General features: G+C 44.7%; 1 protein-coding gene across 1 annotated transcript in view; it reads right to left on the bottom strand.

The window, feature by feature from the left end:
* The window catches only part of T265_13220 (hypothetical protein), a gene marked incomplete at both ends in the record, with an annotated part of 45,287 nt that extends 27,837 nt beyond the window's left edge, over positions 1-17,450 (bottom strand). Inside the window, 11 exons of the mRNA XM_009167826.1 lie at positions 1,017-1,249; positions 1,291-1,426; positions 2,317-2,391; positions 4,809-4,876; positions 7,103-7,225; positions 10,694-10,759; positions 11,934-12,085; positions 13,499-13,574; positions 16,773-16,854; positions 17,017-17,245; positions 17,281-17,450. Of these exons, the coding sequence (XP_009166090.1) occupies positions 1,017-1,249; positions 1,291-1,426; positions 2,317-2,391; positions 4,809-4,876; positions 7,103-7,225; positions 10,694-10,759; positions 11,934-12,085; positions 13,499-13,574; positions 16,773-16,854; positions 17,017-17,245; positions 17,281-17,422 (1,382 nt within the window). The remainder of the gene's footprint in view (positions 1-1,016; positions 1,250-1,290; positions 1,427-2,316; positions 2,392-4,808; positions 4,877-7,102; positions 7,226-10,693; positions 10,760-11,933; positions 12,086-13,498; positions 13,575-16,772; positions 16,855-17,016; positions 17,246-17,280) is intronic.
* Positions 17,451-19,270: the final 1,820 nt, after the last annotated feature.

The raw sequence follows: 19,270 nt of genomic DNA, 5'->3' as shown, positions 1-19,270 counted from the left end.
GATCGTTTTTCATGATGGTTTTCTAAAATTCTGATTGAATTAGCTAGAACGCGTGAGTATGCAGGGGTTTTCTTCGTTGACACACACACACACACCGCACATATAGAGTGCAGTTTCCCTCTCACCACTACCCGTAGAGGTTCAGCATCTGCAAGTTCGTTAAGGTGAACGGGAATAATAGCATAATAAGCGCGTATGAAGGGCACCGTAGTTGACAAATAATGGCACAGTAAATGACCGAACCACCGACTAACAAGATCGCAAACCACAGAAAGACCGTTCAGTTTGTAAGAAATCCATCTCTTACCGTACAAAAACCACGCAGATAGATTACATTTTTCGTTCTACAGACGTGAACTTTTAAAAGAACGAGTGACTGTATTAGAAGAATCAGCTCAACCTTCAGAGATGAGTTGATCATCATACGAAAATCCTCGAGACGAATCGCAGCTTCGTCATACAACAGTCGTGTTTTCCACACAAAAAAGACGTTTGGCAAGTTGATAACAGTTCACATGTACCGTTGGGCAAAGTCGCTATTAATAAAATAAATTATTAGTCACAATAAACTGCATCCCCGTCTGTAAAAAATCTGCGGATCCCGAGTTTTTTTTAGCCAGCGATAGTTGTATCGACAAGTTTCGGTATTTACTACTAATGATCGACTGGATGAAAAAGATGAAAGTAGCTGTTGGCTTCGATTGACCAGGTAAGAGTGACTACGACCTTCATTGTTGGAAAAAATCAGGTAATGCAGTGAATCGGGTAGCTGTATGCTTTTCGGTCCCAAAAAAGAGCACCCGCTTCTTATGCATTTTAACGATTCCAAAATTTGCACAAAAGCTGATATATGAAAATCATAATCAAATAGTCGGGAGATGCACGCGTAATCTCTATTCGGAATAAGTAGGTGAGATTATTGAATACTAACAGAGGAATAACATCCTAGGGGAAGTGTTTATGAGTCTCCACCGTAAACCATACTCAGGGTAAGATAACAGCTAGCAGCATCTTACCTCGATAGCAGACTATGTCGAAGAGCTGTGGAGATACCAATCAAACGTAGGAAACTTTCATTCATTTCTGAGTGCACCATAAGCTTCGAGGTAACCCCTGTGGTCCAGTAATAAACACAGAGTAGAACGAGGTGATGTATTCCTTGTAAGGCCGCACAGCGTCGCCCATTGTCCCAATTCTGCGTTTCCTGCGCAGACACGTCCGCAGGGAACTGGTCAGAAACTATATCTACCTGGAAAATTATAGCCATGATGAACAGGAAGAACAACTCACCAAGGTTGCAAAGGATCGGGGAAGTTCGGCGGCTTTTTCTCTCCCCCCGGAGAGATGCTCATCGAAAAGGTGTCCCAAGAGGAGGAAGTATAGAGACAACGCTTGGCGGGTAAGTGACCGTAACTGGAACTTCAGGCTGAACAAACGTATGAATCGAAGGGGAGAAATTCGAGATGAGTGGTTGCGACGGACGTGTCTAGTATGCGAGAGTTTCTCAAAAATAACACATTTTTAAGGGTGAGCGCTCAGCTAAAGTGGTTCAGCATATCACGCGATTCTTTAACAAATCGATGACCGGTCTGGCTAACCCCGATATCCACAGCCGTGACAGAAAAATGATGCTTAGTTTTAAAGACGTTTTTAAAGACGTAGACTTCTGAAAATGTAACGTAAGCTCACAGATGCAGCGAAACCAAAACAGAGCGATAGTAAAGCCTCGTTCTAGTTTATGTATATTCTCAAGCAATCATGCAACTAACCTGCGTGATGCAGTCACAGAAGAACTGAGAACATTCCACACTTATTATTAATGCTGTTCGAAGCATAAAGAGTGTATGCTAAATAGAGGGTACCGAATAGTCCCAGAAACATACTGCCGTTGTTCGTAATGACGCAGCAACAATAAACAAGAGAATTTTGAAAATTAGGTGAAAAACGACGTAGAAACCCATTCTGCCAGCTCTATGAAAAAAATCGTTCACCTGTGGCACCCTTTCTGTGCCTAGCTGCCATGCCACACGAAGGAGGCACGAGGGGTGGGGTACTGCCAATTTGCCCAAGCCTACACAGGGGAATTCGAGGGGCAGAGGTCAGGTTCGAACCACGGACCTTCCGGTCAGTAAATCCGAGCTCTAACCACTTGGGCCATCTCGCCCCAGCTCTATGATTTTCGATGGGAACAGGTCATTAAGAATGCACTGATTAGCCAAGATCAGCATGAAAAATGTAAACATACGTACAATATGGATGAACCGAGTCGAAACCTGGAGCCACGAAAATCTGGCTTAAAAAACAAAATCAACCTACATTCCTCGAAGCTCATTTAGTTCCGTTGTTGGTGTTGTGCGAATAACCGAACAAAAGAGTTCGAAACCGGTGAGTCTGGAAATTAAAAGGAAACGTCAAAAGTCACGGGAACGAAGAATTCTCTCAAAATATTTACAAAAAGACTTATTCACGGACAATGTAGGGTGGAATTCCAAAGCACAACGGTGGACTTACGCGGAAGTTTGATCCTGTTGAACCTTTGAGAGCCAATCAGAAAACCTAGGGAATGGGAAAATAACGGAACCTTAAGCGAGTGGAAGGGCCGAGGACAAATACTACCAATGAAAAGATGCGAGCGTATTTCAGATGGGAGTCATCATCTAATATCCCGATTCAAAGCAGGTAGGACATGTCAGTTTGCAGCGCGTACACCAGAAAAGTTCGAATGAACAGATTGACAGCGACGACGCTTATTGTGCAATGACCGTGCTTACAATAACCGTAACTGTCTTTTTTAACCAAACAACAGTAACAATGTATGCTCTGGATATGGTGGCAGGAATAAATCATCTAAACGTTCACCTATCTTTGAGGATTGGGTTCCTAGCTAAGATTCGTACGTACAGTCCCTCAGGTTCCACAACTTTTCCCGTTCGTATTGATCTCAGTTAACCCATATGTTAGGGAAAACTTTAATGTGTACTGGAACCGTGTGCTTTTGAAATCAGACCCGCGACCGGACTGCATGCTGAAATCAGTTTCCCGCCCTCACTTGCTTGATTGTATGTTTGGTCGAAGTCGATATATATATACGTATAAAAGGTTGAACACTATCGTTTCAGAGGGGTTTGGTAAACAATCGGTGGATTTATTGCTGGGCAACGTTTCGCTTTTGACACCCAGCACCGATCACGTCACTAGTCATAAGGAATCTCACGGATTGATTCCCCGACTGTCTTAAAACCCAATCAACCTACTTGCTTACTCGGCCTGACGAAGCTTTTGTGTCAAAAGCGAAACGTTGCCCAGCAATAAATCCAGCAATTGTTTACCAAACCCCCCTGAAACGATGATTTCCCAATCGGTCCCAAACATTTTCCAATAGGTTGAACACTAGTTAGAGAAATTCTCATGTACTGCTAGGTTTGAAGAAAAACGACCAATATGCAAGAGTACCTACACTGAGCGTCAAGCCGTAGTCGGGTGGATAGATAACAGAAACTAAGAATTTGTTCAAGCATATCTGACTCGGCCAAGGTTTCCACATTCACAGGTAGCTAACATCGCTTTGGTCTACTATATCGTTTCAAATTCGTCTCCAAGACATTCAGAAGCTTATGAAAAACTCTAAACAGCTCCGAAATTCCGGTCTGGGAAACAGGGCACTTTAACCATGCGCCGCACCTGACAATGGCTAGTAACTGTCAAGATCCACAGCTGCCGAATTCCCCCCCGCCTTTGCTGAGGTAAGCACGTTTAACTCTACATAATCTTCCCTGCCGAACTTCACGTTCGTACGCCCTGTCCCGAATGTGTACAATATATGTTGTCCTGTAACCATGTGCCCATTCCCACTCAAACAATTAGACCTGTAAGCAAGATCCACATTTTTTTGAAACAAGATATCAGCATAGCAGTCTTCACTCACGAGACGATTTGGGGACCCAGGATTTTTAGAAAAGCGTAATATACTCCCGTTGCGAAGATTGTTTACTTTGCAGATCTTGTTTGGATGGATGTTTCATGCAAACAGAAAGTACTGCATTGGTATCACCAAGTACTCGAATGGCTGATAAAGAACTAGAGTAATAAGACTGAGATGGCAAAGCTGCAGTTGTTTCAAAGTGATAATTGCAATTCTAAACATCAGGACACAGAGCATACGAGGAAGGTTTTTTGGTAACAACCAATCGCCGTGTTCGAAATCACTGAAACTGAGGACGTACACCAATGATCATTTACATGTTATACACGTGTGGCCAGATAATTCTCATCTGAAACGTCGTTCTGTCCCACGGTTCATGTTGAACAGACAAACAAACGCGCGGAGCAGTTGATACACCATAGTGCGAACTCGAGACTGACAGTCAAGAACTGGCTACTCGTGGCACTTGGAGAAGATATGCGGGGGAAATGCTAGGAAGTATATTGAGCTTCGAGAGAATAACAGGCGAAGATAGAAAATCAAAGTTTGGGTTGTTCACATGCTAAGTTGTGTTCTATCAAGATGCGGACAAGATTGCATCAGTTACGTTGATTCCCATTCTGAAACACCGAGCCTCAAGCGTTAGTCAAGAACCAAAGTGCGTAGAGAAGGGATGTGAAAATATAGATGCTGATAACAGGGGTTTCTATTACTGAACCAACTTCATGGGACAAACAATAGTGGCTCGTCTGAAGACTCAAGCGTGAGCTCCGCTGGAAGCGAATTCATGAAGTTTCAGTGCATGTTTTCCGGGTAGATTACCGCAGAAAATAGATATTGGACGACAATTTTTATATCAGAACACAACGGGAACGCCAGGACTAACCTGATACCTGATTGGTTTGATGAGGGTCCAGCTGACTTCTGTTCACCGATGGGCAGGAGTCCATGATCCTGGATTAAGGATGTCGATATAAAGGAGTGCTTAACAAGACGTATAATCAGCATTGCGATCTATGCGCATGGATTCTTCAACAGTTCATTTGTAATTTAAGGCACTTTATGAGTATGCAGAACAAGGGAACGGTGGGTGAATTTAACTATGCACAATGCCCTGCCGTCAAATAACAGTTCTCGAAACACCCAGGCGAACCAAAACTCATAGAGCTTAGTGCAGATAACGAAAGGTGGAAAAACACGGGTCATCAGAGGAGCACCGTTGCATCAGTGACTTCAAAGTCCATAAATCTGACCAGTCAGTGCAATTAAACACACTTGCTCAACAGAAGTTTGCGAACATGACCCGGGCTCTCTATTCACATACTTCGGAGCGCGTAAGAGCGTATGGTGGGCCCTATGAAAGCCACCCCATAGAAAGTGGTGTCCTGCAAGAATGTCCACTCTCTTCGTCCTTGGTCAAATTCATCGTCGATGAAATAATGAGGCGGACGCTGAAAAGTCTTCAAAACCCCTGTATTCAATTTGTTTCTGCTGAGAACCTCGTCGACTTGGAGTACAGAGACGAAGGTCAAGGACCAGTTCTGTTGAATAAACTGACCATTGCGACATGCGCCTTGCACCTTCAAAGTGCAAGGTCATGCTTCGGAACGTGGAGACCCTGAACATATCCTTCGAAATTCAAGCAGTAGTAGTTGAAGTTGTGGAAGATGTCACATACCTCGCTGTGTATTAGATCTGATTGAAAAATGCCTAATGAAGTCAGAGTCCGAATCTCGTTTGTTAATTTGCGTCATTTGTGGGGTCAAACAGGCGTACCACTGGGTCTTAAGGGTAGCATGTACCGGGATACAGCAAGGGTTTTGTTGTTGCGTGGTTTGGGGGACATGGCCTTTGCGGACAGATGATTTGAAGCGTCTTCAGATTTGCGACCACCGATGCCACAAAAGCGTTGCTGGTATCCAACCAACGGATTTGTATCTGGGTAATTAAAAAACGGGTGTTTGGTTGTGGGGTGGGCACTTCAGTCACGGAAAACATCCAACCCAATCAACTACGGTGGCTTAGTGTTATATCTGCTGATTCGTCGATCTGTGGTATTTGCTGCTGACCTGCTCCAGTGCCTAGTGTTGGAGGGAAAAGACTCACAGAAGGGAACACAACGGCTGTATTCTGAACAAGCGAGTGAGTGAGAGAGCAAAAGTTACAACGGCCCCACGCTATTTAAAGAGGACTTTCTGACTTTGATCCAGGCTGTCTGATAGGCGTTAGTGATCACCCATCAACATCGATCGTGCCTCTGTGAAAAGCCTGAACGCTGATTACATTCGGTCGCGCTTCTGTGGCGCGCAAGAACACTCATCAGGTTTTGATGAATTGATTGAATGATTGACTGGCCTGGATGCTTGCCGGCTTTCTAGTTGAGTTTTTGGTGGAGCAGTAGGTTCCGGGCGTTCTAAAGTTGCTTTCAGGAATCTGACCTTCCTGTTACTTAGCCATACGTTACGTATGCTGAAACACAATTTGCCGATACAAGTGTTATTCTCCACGCCTCCTTCAGAACGGCGCAATCCGCGAGATTGGCAACGTATGACTCGGTAGAAGGGTGTGAAAGAGATTACGAAGAGTCTGGTTGTTGTTCGCGGGGTACAACTTCCAGGATGGGGTCTCCTATTACGCTTGGCTGGGAACATTGTAAGAAATGGCGAAAGACCGACATCAACGGTGTTCGTGCCATCAATTCGTTCCAGATCGCCTGATTGAGTGTTACGGTAAACCAGCACCAAGTCCCCTCCGTCACCCACTCTTTTCTCTAGGTTTTGAAGGCTTTAAAGGTGCTTAAAAAACTCTTTTGGTTGTACGGGACGGAAGCATCAGTGCCGACACTGTTGCTGTCTTTGATGGTGATGATGATGATCAATTGGGAGTGAAGCCAAGATGCCTCACTGCGATTAGGACACCGGTGAACAGACGTACCCCGACTATACATAAGTAGCAAAGTTTTCAGTGGGATTATTAAGTTCCAGTCAACTTTTTCAAACATGTAGGTAGCAGCACTGCTCTTTGCTTCAACAAATATCAGCGGTCCGCGAGTATTTTGCGGACAGGAAGGTCCGTTTTATTTAGGATTAGTTTCAAAACCGGTTCGGTTTATATACTCAAAAGTACGATCGATTCGATTAACCATGGAGTAAACAAGTTGGATGAAAATCAAAAACACACCAGCTTGCGAGAAAAGTATAGCCACAACAGGCGAACAACTTCGATGTTTGAGCCCCAAACCTCGATCAATTGAAGTAGGGACTTCAGTGAGGTATGGGCATCTTTTTCCGAAAGCGTTGACTCCTGAAAAAAAAGAACCAAAAAACAAACACTCAGGAGCCATTGCTAATGCAAAAATATAAAATAAACGGCATCGATAAGTCAAAGTCGGGAAGGCCTCTCACAACGTAAGTGTAAGGACAACAAGGGATTTTGTACCTTGATTGTATGGGTGGGCCACCATCGCAGACCGCAAAAACCCCATTTAGGAAACGAGCAAAGCGAAAGGGATGATGACATCTCGGGCTATCCCCGCGTAAGCTGATTTACGCCTAATTGAGACCAAACACATGGATAGTTGTGGGATATTTGTGTGTGGATATTTGCGCAGGACAAAACATTTCTTCATGAGAGCCTGGTAGCAAGCCAAACGGCGAAACGTAAAAATAGATGGACTGGTGCACAACCGGCTCAGACAATGTCGTCTGACGGTGAACTTCATTGGCCAAGCAGACCATCGTCACTGATGAGCTCGAGATAGTCCACTGGTTACAGCACGAACTTATTGAGGGGAAGGTGCGCGGCTCGAATCCAATCTCGATCGCTCCTGTCCAGGCTTAGAAAACCTGGGAGCACCTCAGCTCCAGTGGCATGGCAGTCATACAACGAAAATATGCTTTGGGAGGACGATAATTTATTTTTATTCGATTATCCTCACTGAGTCCTCTTCCAGCGACAAGATAAATCAACGGAAGCGAGTAGGGCATTTTGAATGTTCACGCAAAGTGGTACTGTTATCGATTTCGCTCTTTCCAGCAAGGCTCAATAAACTAGTGATGCATGAATAGGACTATTCAAATTCTTAGCAGGACTACCATAGTAATATAGGGTGAAGCTTATTAATGGGGAATCCTAACGCAAGAGTTCAGTTCAGTTTAGTTCCGTTTGTCAGTTGTAAACCATACATCGAGATACGATGGTTCCAGCTGCCACAGTTTACCTTAACAGCGACAGGCGGAATAACCAGGACAACCATAGATTGGATACAATTACCTAAACGTTTCATCGACGTTGAGCTGTTTGAATTCACTCACAGAAGCCAGGGCAACTATGCACGCAGGCCACTAGCCGCCGGACTTGACCACATTCACCAGTGGCACCAGCTATCGGTGTGTCACGTACCGAGGACTCTGCCTGGGGAGGCTAATCGATGTGAAATCAACTTGCCATAGGAAATAAATGCATCTACCGAACTATGAACAGGACAACTTATAATCCATTATTCCGTTGGACGTATCTGGACCACGACGTTTAGGTAAAACTCAGTGAGAAACGTGTCACTATGAGGTGCCAAAGGACAGTTTGTCAAGCAACCGAGCATCTTGAGTGTTCCAGAATACAGGGTAGACAAAGAAATGTACCGGAGTATTGGCAGTTCGGGTGCGCTCATTGGTAGTTGATCAGGTGGCCGTTGATCTGTTCGCCAAGCTTGGTGACACACAGTTTGCAAGATGATTGCCAAGCTACGCGAACAGATCAACAGTCGCCCGAACAACTACCACAGTAGATATCTTCGTGAACCATCTGTCACTGACACTTGAAAATTACAAGCAAATATGTAATCACCAACCCTCCAAAACAGACTTTTTGCACGGTTTTAGACGAAACAAACAACAAAACAAGTGGCACCCTTCAACTCACGGTAGAATTCAAGGTTGTGGCCGACCCATATGTGTGATGTCGTCCTAGGTGTAATGGACTGTGGTCAGTGCCACCAGCTAGTCTATGACAACGGTTTCACATGTTGTTGTGCGACGACGGTCATAAAGTAACACAATATCTGTCGTCATATCAGGGGATGGGTATATAGCTTTGGGAATGTCGCAGTTACTGAATCAAAACTGACAGAGTGGCATTCGCCAGAGCCAGAAATGCAATAAAAACACCCGGAGTTCCAGTGCAGGTGAGCGATCTAAATGGAAGGCAGGAAGCCAACGGCCGAATCCTCTTCAGGCACGTACTACGGAAGAATATCAGTCAAGAATGAAGGAGTATTTGTCCTCAGTATGTCGAATATAGGTCGATCAGCACAGTAATGTACATAGGCCGACCTATTCCTTCTGTTCCAACAGTTCCACTTGACCTCTCCCAATAGCAACGAATTTAGCTAACTGCAATAGCCTAGCATCTCTGCGTTCACGATGTGGGACGCAGCTGTTGGATCGACGCAAGTTCCAGTTTCAGGTAACGGATTGGTTATTGACGAAGCCGACATTTACTGTACAATTGCTTTCGAAGTTGAATTTGTGTGCTGGGGCGGATTCCCTGGTACGCTGTTGCATCCAACAGAAAAGCTTGTGAAGAGGTTCGAAGGCTGCCGGCAAACGGGATCTGTAGATCTCCGCCGGGATATTACCTTCACCTGAGGACATTCCCTCTTTAGCGGCTTGGTTACCTGGGCCAAATCAATTTAGCTACGGGGCTACTGCACCGGTGCACTGAAGTCTTTGAAACGAGCTGCTGCAATCCTGGATGATGCTGGTTCTCGAGAGAATGAGTAGTCTTTGACACATTTTCTAAGGGGAGTGACCGTTCGGGTACGGGTTATCAATTGGGTCGCTGTGGTACAGACAGTAGGCTTCCATCCCTGGATCTCTGTGGTGTGAACCGAAACCAAGAATTAGTGCCTCCGAAAGTCATGGAATATCACAGTACAGTGACAATTTGGTCTCCCACGTCGAACGGAGAATGGATATTTCTGTAACCTATACGTAGTGCGTTCCTGACTTTGAGGGAAGATCAAGGGCCAGCTTGCACAATGTCGCTTACTTAGACCACCGAGGCCTAGCAACGGTGATATAATCAACGAGTAACTCGGGGATTTGTGTAGGACGGACGTCCCCAACGCCACAGGGACTTGTTTCGAGGGCGCGCCTCTAGTCTCCGAACAACCCGGTGAAGACTGAAAAGCGGCATGGAGTTGTGGAGACCAAAACCATCGGTCAGGCCGCTGGATCTTGGCTGGAGACCTCATCCGTCCACTCCGTCCAACCTGGCGTTTGTTCGAGCTAATCTGCTTTTGGATTGTCTCTTGTGATGAAAACGAACATGATAATTTGATCTGTGAGTGAAGTGCGGTTTTGAACCCATATCGGTAACTTGATGACACCAGAGTGCTTCGTGTCTGATTACTGGATGAAAAGCAGACCGGGTTGAAGTAATTTCTTACAATTTTGAACTAACGCTCAATGTGCTGTGTGGTGCAAGCAACATTGTGTTTTAGGTTCGAAAGTTATTTAGATCAGTTCTATTTCTATTCGAAGGTTTTAGCCTACTTCTCCACAAGCTGTACGATGACCATATTTCTGGAAAGCAAGGTAAACCAACTATACAGCCAATCCACTTGAAAAGAATGACTCGACCATCAAGATTTGGGTTTGGTTAAAGACCCGCGAGAAACAAAGAACTTGTAATAAGCCATTGATGGTTTTATTTCGATTGTCTGATGTAACGATGTTTGATTGAAGTATGCCACAACGAATTATAACTTACCCCAAGGAATTGTTTCCGAATAAGCCATATAACTACAGAGAACTTCTGTAGTAAACCTTTGGGGACCTGAGAAAAAGAGCAAATGGAGTACATAAAAAAGAAAAGCAGGCTAGTCGAAGATATTAGGACTTGGGATCACCACGCAATTGAAATTAGACTGGGAAAAACGTTGAGAATCTACCGATAGGATTTACTATCCTGATTTCTGCGAACAAACGCCTATGATTTCGTTCCAGTCACAGACGTGCGCATGATCGGTCACCGTCGATAAACATCTCAAGTCTAACAGCCTAAGAAAAAACATTCACTGAACTGTGCTACATAATGCGCTAGACGCATAAATTCATTCAATTATACGACCATTTTTTGTAGATACTTGGCCTTTTAATGCTGAGAAGTTTTCGCATTCGTGTAAATGCATGCAACAGATGCTTGTAAACTACGTAGCTGGCCCCGTGCTAAAAATCGTTCCGGTGTGAACAATGGATGGATTTCTCCTTTGAGAGCAAACGAACGGGCAACCGCCAAACTGTCATCGGTAAGAGTCATGATAGAGTGGTCAACTCAAGGTGCATAGTAGCATCACAGAACTAACGTAATTAGATCTACAGTCTGCAGTACCTAGAACAAACGGTTACAAAAAATTATCAAGAATACATCAAAGCTACCTCCATCCAGGGATCCACTCTTAAGAGAAGCTACTTTCTGTTGACCCGTCGAACACTATATCAACGGTACCTTTGTTTGATCGATCCATTCAGATGAGCATGATCACAAAAGCCTACACTGAAAAGGCTGTTAAGTGCCTTCCCAAAGCAAGCACTGAAACAGAAATGAGCACGCAGAGACAAGACTGAGCGTAAAAATGACACAATCGACTATATTGCTATAGGCACGATTCTCACTTCCTCATAACGTTGTCCAGGAACGGGATTATTCAGCCTGCCCAACAGCTGACTCGTATGCATGATTATGAAATAAGTGTTACGTTCAGTCGAGTAAAAAGGAGTAAAAAGGTGAGGATGGAGGCTCTCATTCGAAATTTGGGGCCGTCAATTGTGATGAATATGCAGAATAGGAAAAACAAGAGGTTTTGACAGCGTGAAGATAACAGTGGTTGAACAAAAATTTCCTATTATTTCAGAAGAAATTCTACAGATTTCTAACCTTTCTAAGGCCAACTTTCAAAGTAGCTATCTAAGATCACGGTCAAAACTGACTGGATTAAGCAGAAATTTACCTCACTTCCATTTTGGAAATTCATGTACATGGAGTGCAACGGTGCAGTGAAAGCCAACAACGACCAGTAAAGTGACCAAGTTGACTGACCACTTCTCTCAGTCTCAACCGTCAGGTATACATCAGGGCGAAGACGTTCAAGCGTGTTGGGAGCTATAAAACAAGAATTACAACCAGTGATGAGAATCGAAGTAGCAGGAAGCACTAAAATTTACGTGAAAAGGGCAACAAAATCAGTATCGCGGGAACTTTTAGATGGAGTGCACTGGATGCGTAAAACAAATAACCGACACAGTTACATTGCCACGGGCCGGGTCTCTTACTATCGTTGTCCAAAGGGTGAACCATAGAAACGGAGGAGCAAACTGTGACTGTGCAGATGTAGAAAGCCCTCTTTTTCTTGTTTCTCTTGCAGTCCTCTTAATGAATGGCTGACCATAGGTTTCCTATGGTCAAACTCAAATAGTGGTCTGTGAGTTTAGATACTCCCTCAGATAATCATGAAATAATTATGCCTTCCTGCCTTGAAACACCCCTGGGGCCGTCGTGTGAGACGAGCTTCCACCAGTATCACTTAAAGACAACAGCGGATCATTGTGTTCGTCCTTATCTAGTGTTCGAACGTATACTGGAAAAAGCACTCCGGAAAACTGAAACCAACCATTCGTTATTTCCCCGTTGAAACAAGGACGCAACTACCTCAACCATAGAAGTACAAACCTGATACTTGTCAAAGCGTGGCTACTGGTTTCAGCACTACTGTGACATCTAATTCTGGTAAAGGGGATGCAAATGTGAGACCATGGAGAAGAGTTACCTCTGAGTAACAGGGTACTTTGGTCACATCTTCACATTACATCAAATAGTGGAACACCAGCACATGTATTGCCAGCCAATAACTGTGATTGTTCTCGACGTCTAGGGAGTTTATAACTTCGTAAATGGGCTCTTCCGACCAAACAGGAACATCTCTGATTTATATGAATACACACAATTCACGTGTTGAATTTACAACTGTCCCAAATTTTCCTACAATTAGCGGAGTTCGGAAAGACTATCCTATCTTCTCCTTTTCATTCCAGTTTGATACCGATACCTCCACTGGCTTGATAAGCCCTTTGGCCAGATATACCTGGCCATAGCCGACAGTTGAATGGTTTCTGCCAACATTCAGCCTTTTGGACGCCGTGAGCTGGCCAAACAGTGTGCAGCTTAACAGAGCATGATGGTGTTGAAACCCTCACTCCGCGGAATAATAGTCCACTTCAAATTGCGTCAAATTTTGAGCTACATCTGACCCCATTATTTGGTAACAAACTATCTACGGTCGTCAACAGCATTAGCTCGCCAAGTTCCCACGGGCACCAGCTATGAATCTTAAGACACTGAAGCAACTTCTAACTAGAATTTCTTACAGTGCATCTTCGCATATTGTTCTACGGACTGACGGTTAAAGAAATCATCCAATACTGAAATAGGTAAAGTGAAAATAAAATCCGATGGGGAACAAGTAACCGGCATTTAAGGAAATGTAGAAAACTTATATATCAATTCGCAGGAACGTACCATAAATACAGGTTTTTTTCGGTACAGCAAGTTTTGTGAGTTTACCGTGCAAATATTTGAACCAACCAGAGTGAACCTACAGCAGAAAGAATCAAAATACTAATCATGAGCATAAACAGTTGAATCACGATGTCGTTGCACTCGGGTATGCGCCTCGACAAAGTAATGAGGAAAAAATGTTTGGGGCAGACATCCTCAGCCATCTTTGTCCTAATTGAGTTGGTAGAAAACACCAAAAAAGCCTAGCAGAACCTGAAAGTCGGCTCATTAATGGAATTGATGCAGACACTTTCGAAATACTCCGAAGCGAATGTCCACGATGTTACTGATAATTTCAACATGACACGCACGGAGTGGCGACCGGGTATCCATAGGCTATCCAACGGTACTAATCGTAGCGGGGATCGCGTTTAACTGACTTGAGGATGGAGAAATGGACTAATATGAATGTGAACCGCGTGTCCAATGGCTTTAGACTGACATTTTGCGGCCAAATGACACGGCTAATACAATGCTTTCCGAATCTTTCACGTGCTAAAGACGATGGTTCCTAGATGTCCCTGTAGTGAATACGAATAGGGATGATTCTAAGGGATGACTAAGCGTACCGTAATTATGGCCCGGATGATCATTCACCTCACCGAGTGGGTCTAAAAAGACTCGTGGCACAATCGTTACGAAACCAGGAAGATAAAGTCATCGGAGAAGCGAGATACAGTCATTTGCATACCAATTTGGTTTTGATGGGAGACTCACCTGGAACCCAACTGAATCTCTGGTTGATGATGCTTTAGGCTGGGTTGCAAGTGGGTCTCCCGTAAAAACCAAACTGGTATGCAAATAAGTGTATTTCGCTAAGTTCGTGCAATTTGGGTTGGGAAATCGGGGACTGCGCCTACCTGATAAGCCCCAAGAAGGACAAAACTGGTCGTGGGCTGTCGAAGATCTTTCAACAACCTCATGAGTAGTGTATAGCCCTAGCACCAAAGAAGTTTACAAACCTTATGAAAGTGAAAAACGCAAGGTGAAAGCTACTGTCCTGTTCCGTACATCCGACCGATCACGTTCAAGAGTGAAACGATTGAACCAACCACTCGCAGTGAAAGCAGTCTATGGAAGATCGAAATGTGGTTTGGCGACCGAACGTGAGGACCATAATCAGCCGCATCAGCGATGGCCATTTCTCTAGGTAAGGCTCCAAGGACAAGCTACACCAGTGGTTATGGAGATGAAGAATAGAACCCAGTAGCGTGCTGGACGACATCCACTTAGCCGAGATACTGCCATCAATACATCAAGTGTAGAAGATTATCACGACCAATATTCAGTCATTACAAGAGTTCCACTAAACACTCCCAGATTCTCGTTCCAATGCACGGCTTTCTGTCAAATGCTGGTTAGGTTGGACAGAAAAGATTAGCTTGAGTGAGTGCAGATTCAACACGTAGCAGCATGTCTCAATCACACTTTGTTTGATTGCTTTTTGGTCTCAATCCTGTCACGCAATATCGAACGCGGCTTAGCAAGGCAATCCACAGTCCTGGTATGTCTCGGCCAGCGTATTTGGTGTTGCCTCGGAACAAAAGTATGGTGGCAACAAAAATCCTCGGCTCTTCATTGGCCACATGGTTCCCACTAGACATCGGTAGTGTTCCACAAACCACGGTGATCAGTCTGCTGTTTCCTACTCGGAACGCCTATGTTCGCATTTACAGATTAGTGACACACCGAGGCGTACTACACGTCCTCCGAATGCTAAGCTGGTTCTCCGACATTTCCATAGATGTTGGAAATGTGTGAACTCCGATAACGTGATTAAAACGTTAACGACACCTCTGTGGTTGCCTCATAACTGGTCAGAGGGTCCGTAGGGATAGGCTAATCGGTACAAACAATTGTTTGGGTAGCATCGGCATGACATTGGATAGTTGAAATGCTGTCCGAATTATTTTGTTCACTGCTCGTTGTGTCTGTTTAGGGTGGCTACTAAATCACCGCGTAGAACCGGACTCAGATTAGCTCGTTCCCGTCTAACAGCGCACACAAGTTGGGAAAGCCTTTGTGGGTGGTTTGCATTTTTCTGGCACGACCAGACCACCAAGATTTACCATCTCACGAATTGTTGGGATGGTTGTGCCGACGAAAGGCATCGGTGCATCAATAAGTACCAGGCACATCGACCAGGCGTGCATACACCCAATTTGTCCATTGTGGGCGGTTACCGCGTTCACGATTTCCTATCAGCTTGAGGTTACAACGGCGAAGCCGGTTCATTTTAACAACGGTTGATTACTTGCACTCGTGTCCACAGGTGAACCTACATGGTGCTTAGGGCGTCCATGAAAACCGAGTGTGCTCGTCGTACAATGTATGAGTAGTATTGTTCATGATTTTTTAGGGAACAGCGAACGTGTGAAAAATCGGCAGGTGTGCCGGAATCGGTTTTAGAAAGTAGCGGTCCATTATATACATTGGCCTGAACAAACATTCTCCGCTACATGAATCATCTCCAAGTTGGTCTGACCAGGCCCAAATTTAGTAACTTGGCCGCAAGTTTCTCCAGCATGTAGCCAGCGATGACTACGGTGTGAGTACATGGAAGAGTTGCGGAACAAAGTCACCTTTCACAATGTCTGAAGTGGATTAGGTCGGGGTGCGGAGGGTCGACAAACGAACAAACAGTTCGGAATTTTGGTAGTGTAATGAGATCTAGGGGATCTCATCCTGTAAGTGAAGCCACTATATGTTCGAAAGCCGATAAGCGCTGTGCTTCGGTGCTTAGCATAATTAGCATGGCTCAGAAGCCTAGAAACGCCACTGAACCGGCTAGCAGATAGGAATTCACCGAGATACAGTAAACTAAAGCGGATTCGCCAGACTTATTGCGAGGCCGACACATGATTCCCTAAATATTTTCTCATGAGGTCCAAATGAGCGTAGTTGGTTGAATGCAGTGGCAAAAGTAGAGTAAGCATTTTGGCCTTGAAGTCTAAGCTTGAGAAGATAGCATACTTCAACGTAGAAGGTCAGCCCTACTAGTTGAACGAGTGATCCGACGCTATGGGCAGCCAAACTGAAAGTGTGTAGGTCACTGGGTGGGTTTTTGTTTTGTTATCTATGGCACGGCCACCGGAAGCCTAGCCGATAATGAAAAATTCCCCCCCCCAGCGAAGGTCCAATACGGAGACCATGTGACGACTAGCAGGTGGACTTTAAAAGCCGACAAGTGTGTTAAGAGCGATTGGTGTTCAACGATTATTCTGATGGTACGCACCTCAGGCAAATGCGGGTGAGTTGTAGGACAAGGCGTGGAAATGTGCGAGATATACCGAGCCTTCAGATAATCCAAAAGAAACCTGATAATCGAGTTCAAATGTTTAATATGAAGAAGATACGACGTGAATAAGTCACAATAAGTCAACGTGACTAAGAAAGTAACAGAATTATATCACAGGGGCGGCACCAATGATGCTGCAACACTGGTGACCGAAAAACACTTCTACGTCGTCTGTACGTACCTTTTCGGAATACCGGATAAGTAGAATCCACAAGTAGGATATGCATGCGCATCCAGAAGTTGATGACTGTAACTGAAGAAGGAAAACTTGTGACCCGTTTCACTCAACTCACGTACCACGGAATGGAGAGAGGCCAAATTTTCCAGACAGATATCGAGAAAGTAACCGTAGGCATCTAAAGCACTCGTAGGCTCTAGGTTGAGGACTGAGTTCACCAGCGGCACCAGGTCTACTCGAACAAATACGACGAAATGAACAACGTACTTGTATCCTTTTTCAACATATCAAGAAGCTTTAGAAAACTTATCCATAACTCCAAATGTACATGAAAGAGGTGAGTGTTCTGTTTATAGTCCAAGTGTCCTAGGCTCAAGAGAATTGAGCGAAACTGTGCAACGGCAAGCATGAGCGTATTCACGTCATGCACAAGCCATCTGAGGATGTGTAATTGTATGTCTACTAGTGACGACTAACCTGATTTCATTCAGGAATGCCGTCAGAAGAAGACTGATGTCGTTATGAACACCTGGGAGAATGATTAGATAAAAGCTTCCATACAAACAGTGAATTTCTCTTGATGGGTCGACTGAGGTGAACAGAGGAGCAGCACATTCGCCGAGATGCTGCCCATACAGACCAACGGATCTATTTTTATATCACAAGCTGGTGGACCATCTTCAAAGCACCTATATATATGAGAAGTTAGTGGTGAAAATACTCACTGTAGGAATTCGAGACATGTAAGTCGACCACAACATAAACCGACAACACCATCCGGGCTGAAGGTTCCTACTGACACTAAATCGTATTACGGTGAATATCAGATGACTAACGGATGGGGTCCAAAAATAAATCTGTCTCAAGTTCTGTGAGGATATCTACATTGTCCCCACCGAAGTTTGGAGAACATGGTGGGGTCCAAAACGCTGGGTCCGACATCAATTATATACACATTCACGTTGTCCGGTGAGGAACAAGAAAGTGGTCTGAAACAAGAAAGAAGATACGAAAGGATCTTAAATGGAAATTGTCACTTAATATCGCGGATATTCGGTCACAGTGCTGCGAAATTGCATACTGTTGGAGTGACAACTAGACAGCTAACGGGCGATCATGAAGCACTGTTTTCAAGGAGAGAAGGAAACGGAAAAAATAATTACGTGGATACAAATGTGGTCACCATGATTACAGGGTTGCATACGTAGACAGGATTCACAGAAAAGAAGTGACAGCAGAGTACCCGCAATAACGGTAAAAACGAAAGGGGGCATACACTCCTTTGTTGCACGACTCTACCCAGTCGACCGAACAACGCGACATGCACCTTTTCTGCACGAAAACAATCAAGAACCTGGAAACGCGGGTCTCCAAGCTGAGTATGATAAACAGATGGAAGGGCAGAGTGGAGGAAGTTCAGTTCAGTTCTTCCATTTTCTTCTCACATTCACGTATTCCCTGCTCTGCCCTACCCACCCCAATCTGAATAACATCTCCGCACGTCCCAGATCTAGGACTGATTGCTTTGTTCGCCATGCATTGGAATCAGTAGCAACTTCTGTGTCTGACTTCAGTAACAATCCCAAGTAATTCAGTCTATTTTCAGACCCCGAAAGCCGGCCTACCTAGTTGCCTTGAATGTTCGCAACAAGCGGCTGTTGCTCGTATGCTGGAGTCCCTCTGCATTGATGTATGCTGTCAGAAACGAGTATACAGGACGCAATTACTGTAAGCAAACTGACTGCCCCTTGTTTTCTTTCAGATTCCGTGTGAGCACCTCGGGTGATGAAGGGGCTGCTGCAGCTGAATATGCCGGGGTGGATATCGTATTCAGCGACCAAGCGGAACCACCCCACTTGACTGGACACCAGTTGATAGTCGTCTCTATATAGTTCGTTTGGCAACGTGTGAAAGGACCTCGACGCTCAAGGTGCTCTTTCACAACGGGTTCAAAGCTCAGATATCGTTGTGACTGCTAGTGACACAAAGTCTCAGGTAGGAAGACTAAGCGTCGGTGAGGCCAAAAAGATCGACCATCTTGGACTGTTTAAAAACCGTTCAGCTGTAACTTTCGGTGACTAACTGCCACGCCATTCGAAGGAAGTCAGAGAGCTAGGATACTGCCAGTCTGGACAGGGGAAGTCGAGATACAAAGGTCGGGTCCGAACCACGGACGTTGCGGTCAGTGAATTGGCGCTCTAACCAATGATGCGCCATCTCACCATTTGGACTGCATACGAGACGCTCAGACAAAGCA

The sequence above is a fragment of the Opisthorchis viverrini genome (genome assembly GCF_000715545.1).
Source record: "Opisthorchis viverrini unplaced genomic scaffold opera_v5_46, whole genome shotgun sequence".
Taxonomy (NCBI): Eukaryota; Metazoa; Platyhelminthes; class Trematoda; order Opisthorchiida; family Opisthorchiidae; genus Opisthorchis; species Opisthorchis viverrini.
The sequence above is the reverse complement of the archived record's forward strand: the minus strand, read 5'-3'. Positions and strand labels throughout refer to the sequence as shown.